The sequence below is a fragment of the Glycine soja genome, chromosome 8 (assembly GCF_004193775.1).
Source record: "Glycine soja cultivar W05 chromosome 8, ASM419377v2, whole genome shotgun sequence".
Classification (NCBI taxonomy): domain Eukaryota; kingdom Viridiplantae; phylum Streptophyta; class Magnoliopsida; order Fabales; family Fabaceae; genus Glycine; species Glycine soja.
The window spans coordinates 22,590,180-22,597,628 of NC_041009.1; the positions used below are offsets into that span (position 1 = coordinate 22,590,180).

Below are 7,449 nucleotides of genomic sequence, written 5' to 3' on the forward strand. Positions count from 1 at the left end.
TCTTTTTGTGTCTCTCTTTTCTCTTTTCCAAAAGAACAAAGGACTAACCGCCTGAATTCTTTTGTGTCTCCCTTCTCCCTTTTCAAAGAATTCAAAACGACACAGTCTGAGAATTCTTTTGATTCTTTCCTTTCCCTAAAACAAAAGATTTCAAAGGACTAACCACCTGAGAATTCTTTTGTTTCCCCTTCACAAAGTTTCAAAGGACTAATCGTCAGAGAACTTTGTCTTAACACATTGGAGGGTACATCCTTTGTGGTACAAGTAGAGGGTACATCTACTTGGGTTGTTGTAACTGAGAACAAGAGAGAATACGTACATCTCTTGTGGATCAGTTCAAGTGGAGGGTACATCCACTTGGTTGTTCAAAGAGAACAAGGGAGGGTACATCCCTTGTGGATCTTTGCTTGTAAAGGTTTTTACAAGGTTGAAAGAAATCTGAAGGACCGCAAGTCGCTTGGGGACTGGATGTAGGCACGGATTGTTGCCGAACCAGTATAAAACTCTTGTGTTTGTCTTCTTCTTCCCTACACTCTTTAATTTCCGCTGTGCAATTTAATTATCGCTTTTACTTTTGGTTAAGTTTCTATTTCTATTCTTTACTTTGTTAACATTATAGTAAAAACATAATTGAATCTAGTAACATTAAGAAGGATAGATTTTTAATTAGTAAAGGTTCATTAATAATTAATTCAACCTCCTCTTCTTAATTATTTTGAGGCCACGTGATCCAACACATGCAAAATTAAAACACATAGAACACCCTAAAATTAATCCCAATTTGATCCTCTAAGGGTCTATGCACATGTTAACTCTAACCCCAATTGTGATAAACTCATCACTTACCTCTAAGCGAGCTCACGTGTGTAGTCCGACATCGATAGCGGTGTCTCTATCATTTTCCTAAGATTCTTCAAGCTTTTCCTTTAGTTGTTTTACTCGAGTTTCTAAGCGTTAGAGAGAACGAGAAGGGATTGAAGCCTCAACTTCACTATCTTCGTGTGAGGTACATTTCTCTCACTACATATATTATTTCGGAAATCACAACGGTATAAATGTGTAGAGTTGCATTTCCAAGATGTTGTCTAAATTTCAGGAGGATCCAACGGTTAAAGAGTTCGAGATTGTAGTTTTACTAGAATAAATTTGGGTGTATACGAAAAAAGAGAGGGTTTTGGGAAATGAAGAAGGGAGGACAAATTTGGTAGGAAGAGAGAGCGTATAAATATATCGTAAATGTAAAAACTGACATAATATGTTTTTATTTATAGCTAGGGTACTCCAAACTTATTATTTACTCTATTTTTTATTTTATTTTATAAAAATGAATTCTATTTTATTATTTCATTAAATAAATAACCAATTAAAACATCATTTTACTCTATTTATTTTCTAATAGTATGATATCCTTATTTTAATTAACAAAAACTCTTTTCTCTCATTTATTTAATTTCTAAAAACTCTATTAATTTTAAATAAAACTCGTTTTATTTATTTTGTGAAAAACAGCTTGTTACAACCATCAATATGAAAAATATGGCAAGACCACCAACACTTCGGGAAAGAAATATTCATTCATTAAAGGCCGAGAACCGGTAAGGGGTGATTACAAAAAGATGCTGAAGACTGGCGTTACAAAATGCAAAAAAGAAACTACACAAAAAAAAGAATCATGTGTAAAACCTAAAGAACTTAGTCCCTGGGCTCTACATTCTCTCCACCCTCGGTTTCCTTGGCATGTAGCTCCTCAGCGAGGGTCGTCAGCCTTTGAGGTGAATGGGTGACATCATCCTCCGGGATGTCATCAATCAACATTAGCTCCCTTTCATGCACATCCTTGTTGATGTCGAAGACACTAGGGTTCAAGACGTTGCACATGTGCAGCACCTATCGGAGGCAACGGTTGAAGCCGGCCTCATATGCATTATAAACATCATCAAAGACCTTATGTTGAATCCTTTCCTTTTCAACATTATTCTCCTCCATTTCTTTGTTGGCATTAGCCAAGGCCGACCTCAGCCTAACAATTTCAGTATCTTGAGACCTAGTTAGGGCCTCGACATTCAAGGCGTGTGTCTCTAACCCTTTGGCATCATTTGACAAACCAAGCACCCGATCCTCCAAGTTCTAGTTGTCATCGGCCAGCTTCATGTTAGCTTGAAGTGTCGAGTTCAAAGAATCCTCAACCTTCAGTAGCTGGTCCTTCAAGGCTTCAACATTGAATGACCCCTGAAGGTGTTGAGCGACCGCCGACACCCTAGAAAGGAAGGGCCAAAATTGGCCCAGTTGGCTGCATCGTCGCCTTTGCTCAATACTTGGTGACCCTGCTCCAAAATCATTTCTGCCTAAATAAGACGATCCTGTCGGAAGTTATTGTTGAAGAAGCTTTGGTTGGTTAAGGTCATGAGGTTGCCCAAGGTGGAGGCGATGACAGTTTGGAACCCAAGCATCAGCTACTTAAGCCTCTTCTCCAAGGAGATGCCTTCCCGGTGTCCAGAGTGTTCCCTTGAGCCACTCCAATGGTCCTAGTGGCTCCGCTTCTTATGCTTATGTTTCCCCCTTGGGTCCTTGCCAACAGGGGGAACTATATCAGTTGGAACCTCGCGGGGCCTCGATGTCTGGTTAGTGGTAGCATGAGGCGATTGACCACCAGTAGTAGCGATTCGGTTTCGCCTAGCCTAGCGGAAAACATTCATGTTGACACCGAATTTAGTCATGATTCCTGCAAAATAACACAAATGATAAATTTTCGAGTTAGAGAAAAAATTAAAAACAATCGAAAAGGAAACAAAACTAACCCTCAACGTCCCAGACAAGATTCAGAGACTACAGAAGGGCCATAAGGCGACAAACAGGAAGTTGTCGAGGGAGCGACTCGAGGAATTCGAGGTCTCGACTTTCGTCAACACTTAGATGCTAGTTTGGGTACTTGTCATATCGTTGAGGACACTACTGCCAGTAGAAGGGGAACAAATGGTTCCCTACCAAATCGTAGAAATGGTCCTTCTCGGAAAGTAACCTTATTGTTACTTTGAAGTAATCAATTTTAAATTTTTTATAAGAAGAAGTAAAAGGGTGGAAAAGAGGACGCTTCGGCAACCAAATCAGTGATATCCATTGAGCCTTATCCTATGGACGACTACGAAAGTAATGCAAGAAGAGTCTGAGCGTTGCCGGCACAGAGATATACAAGCAAAGTGCTTGGAACGCCTTCATGATTGTCCACCTATTCATATGTAGTTGTGTCGGAGCAACATTAAGTATCTGGAGGACACCCTTAATAAAATCATCAAATGGGACCCTCACATGCAGATCAAGAAATAGGCAATCATACATGTGAAAGAAGTCCTTGTTCATCCCCTCGGTTCATGAACACGAACTCTGCGAGCGGTGTGGCGTCTAACTGAATTGTGTGGACAGTGACCAGATACGTCTCCAAGTCCGTTATGGTGTTGATTGGTAGCCAACTAATGAGGTTGGTGAAGTACGATTTGTGGTTGTAGCGGGAGAAGTAGGTGCCTACCTCTTTGTCAACCCACGTATACTCTGGAAACATGATGAAAGGAAGTAGACACCTCTCCTTCAACATTGGGAGCCTCTTAGGCCGAGAAGCAGCCTTCTCAGATGTCCCTGCCTCGGTAGTGGTGGCCACCACTGGAGCCCTAACACTCTTAGCCACCTTTTCAGCCACATTGGGCAACAGCTAGCTCAAAAAAGCCAAAAGGTCGCTAGTCTCCTCGGTTGCCAAAAGGTCAGCCACACTAGAAGAATCTGATCCAATGAGTAAGAGTCAGATGACACTTCTCAAACTCGTTTCCAATCGAGTCCCTCGACGGTGAACCTTCGACTGAAACCATTATTACGTACCTCAAAGAAAAGAATTGATTAATAGACTTTTCAGATGAGAGTAAGAAAAACTATTCAGCTCAAAGCAAAGAAGCAAATATCAAGGGCGAAAAGTGAAAGGGGGTCCTCCCCTTATTTATAGGAGTTTGGCCTAGGATGAGGCCGAACCAACAACATCTCTCCATCATTTGATCAAAACAAATCTATGGTGGAGGACAAGCGACATCGTGGCAATAAAGATACATAACCGTCAGGGGAGTAATTGATAATTGTTATGACACACCATAGAGACCCTCTTTTTGGCCAAGGCTGAAAAAGGGCTTGGGAGGCTAGTATATTGGATAAAAGTTCCAGGTTAGGTCGATGAGACACCTTACACACTCTAACTAAACACACCATTTGGTCACATATCCGCATATGATGAACAGTACGTCTCGGCCTTCAACATGTGCGAGCAACGAATATCATTTGACCGTGATTATCACCACTAAACCTACTTAAGGTTAATAACTTGATTAGAAGTATCAAAACATGATTAAGAGGAGTATTACATAACTGGTAATCAAGATGTAATAAACCCACAGACCCTAGGGTCAGCCAGGTTATTATAAAAAGGGGTGAACCCCCTAGGTAAGAGGAATGACTCATTTTCACATACTCACTATATATCATTAATAACTCCAAGTCAAACCCTCACTTGAGCGTTGAAGTATCTTTTGCAAGTAGTCCCTATTTGCTTTGCTGAATACTCACGCACCTGATAACTTTGGTAAGGAACTACAAGCAGAATACCCTTCAGTACAATAAATCCTTCGACACAGTAGAAGACCCTTCGCCAAAAAAATAAATGTCCGATCCATTTGTATCAGGAACAATGATAATATGCTAGAAGACGTGCTAGTTTCAAAGCTTACCCTCACACACTACTTAAATGCAAGTTATTAGATAATATCCTGGTCCCTACTATAACTTTTTTCTAAACGGTTAAGATTATGCACACATATCTTACCTAGTATATTCAAGTATCTTTTCCCAAACACAAGACCTTTAAATCATTTTAACAGCTATGCACAATGAATACCACAATCTGGTACCTTGAGCATTTCTGTCACATAATTGGTGTGAGAAGGTAATAGCTATGGTCTTCCTTTTTGCTTGAGATTACTATTGAAGCTGTCGTTACCTAGACGCAATAAACAACTAATACCTAACCATACTAAAATAACAGAAGTGGTTGATGATCAAATATTTGGCTTCTAGTTAAATATATTATAGTATTTGGAGGTTCCAGAACGAGTGGCTCTTGAGTCATCAAATTCATCAACCCTTCTTTCTTCTTGCTCTTTGAAATGAAACTGCCTTTCCTAATCTCCTTTTTTACATCAAATTTCTTATGTCATTTAAGTGAACATTATCCAACATAGAATCAGCTTGGAAATAACACAATGCACACTTAATAGTTAATATAATAAATTGACTTCTGGAAGTTGCATTTTTCTCCTATATGCCTGCTTTTGCCTAAACAGTCTGCCAATTGAATTATTATACTCCCCGTGATATGAACTGCCTGTGTCCACCTGATGTAAGCATATTTTGTCCAAAATGATTATCCATTAACACAAGTTGCCTCCCCCACGTTGCATCACCCATGTCTATGTGCCGCATGTCTTTCTCACATAGCTTGTTCAATGAACCTAATGCCCCACATAGCACATGAACAGAGTATGCATGTCACATACTCACATAAATAAACGCCACACAACACCACCACACGCTTGTTTGGATTAACTTTTTTTAATTTGAGAAAATTTTGCAAATTGCTCAAAAGAGATTTTTTTATAGCTTAAATGCCTTTTATGCAAAAAAAAATATTAAAACCCATTTGAATAAACAACTTAATGAAACACTTATTCAACAAGAATTTATTATATAAAAATGTATCAATAAGTTTAACCAGTAAAGCTTACGAAAATAAAGTGTAAACACTTTAACAACTTTTTCCGCTAATTGTCTAATTTTATTGGAATAAGTTACAAACAACTTATACAAAAGTTATGTGCCAATTTTATAAACATAAATAAGTTTTTTGAAAGCTCTTCTGCATGCTTGCTTAATCCAACATTGTACACATAGATAAATGACAAACTGCAAACCACCGGGTGCATGGCAGATGGTTGCTTTAGCTTCATCTGTGGGCTTGAATTCAACTAATAGGTATGTAATTATGTTAAATATTTGTAGCATGAGTTTTTTTACATATAATAATAATAATCTTATTTAACTCGAGCAAAATTAACTCCTGTTGAGGATAACTATGGTCTCGTACCAAAAATAAAGGACAAACCGAGATGCTGTAATACTTCATTAACATATTGTACATGATATTTCATCAATCTATGCTTAAAAAGAAAAACCTCAATACTGTTACCCTGACCACATTCAGTGGGACCATTTCACCAATTTCTCTCCCTATATATACTCGGCTCACTCTTCTTTCCTTCATCTCCAATAGCAACTGAGTTAGTTCTATTATTCTCCATCAGAATTTTTTCTCCAATTAAGGCCCTGCAATCTTTTGTTCATATATTACATTGCTACATAAACCATGCAGGCCAGGGAGATCACAGGACTCAATTATTTACTCCCTCCAGACCCTTGTTTCAACTACAGCATGGTTCAGAACACCATCCCCACATTTCAACTCCACAAACTCTCAAACCAATTCTATGGTTTGCAGAAACCTCCTCCTCAAGTGCTTGCAGACTTCAGCCCCCCTCAGTCCTCATGCATCAGCAGCAACTCAACCTCTGATGAAGCAGATGAGCAGCAGCAAAGCCTCATCAATGAGAGGAAGCACAGGAGGATGATATCGAACCGCGAATCGGCACGCCGGTCACGCATGAGGAAGCAGAAGCACCTTGATGAGCTGTGGTCACAGGTGGTTTGGCTCAGGAATGAAAATCACCAGCTCATGGACAAGCTGAACCATGTGTCTGAGTCACATGATAAAGTTGCTCAAGAGAATGTTCAGCTGAGAGAAGAAGCCTCAGAACTTCGCCAAATGATATGTGACATGCAGCTACACAGTCCATACCACCCTCCTCCCTTGAGTCCCATTGATGATGATGTTTCTCCCTATGTCAAATCTGATTCCTCAATCACAGACTCTTTGGACCTGCTTGGTTGAATTTGAAGACAAGGCCAAAGTTTTTATCATTATATCTCTTCAATTTTTCTTCTTTTTAAGTTCTTCTTCTGTGTGTGTGTGAATTGTTGTGGGAAGTACAAAATAGTAGTAGTCTTTGCCTCCCTTTTGAGATGTATGAGGTGAAACCATAACATAAACGGCAATGACATGTTTTTTGAGTTTCTAATTTTAGTGTCTGCTCATCAATTTTGCCACTATCTTCTAAGTTCTAATGATATGTTCCAAGCAATAAGCATTATTTCAAGTGGCTACAGAACTATAAAAAACCCTGCTGGGTTAATTGTTAGAACCAACTAGTGGTGCACTCAACATAATCAAAAACACCATCATAAAATACTTGCTGAGAAAACAATTTAGAAAGCTTTCATTCATGATCACATCATCCAGTTCCAACA

At 39.1% G+C, this 7,449-nt stretch overlaps 1 protein-coding gene across 1 annotated transcript; it reads left to right on the forward strand.

Moving 5' to 3' along the window:
• Window positions 1-6,330: 6,330 nt before the first annotated feature.
• On the forward strand, window positions 6,331-7,236 carry LOC114423323 (basic leucine zipper 43-like). Its single transcript, XM_028390032.1, has one exon. It carries the CDS (start codon window positions 6,452-6,454, stop codon window positions 7,031-7,033), a length of 582 nt encoding a protein of 193 aa, XP_028245833.1. The 5' UTR covers window positions 6,331-6,451; the 3' UTR covers window positions 7,034-7,236.
• Window positions 7,237-7,449: the final 213 nt, after the last annotated feature.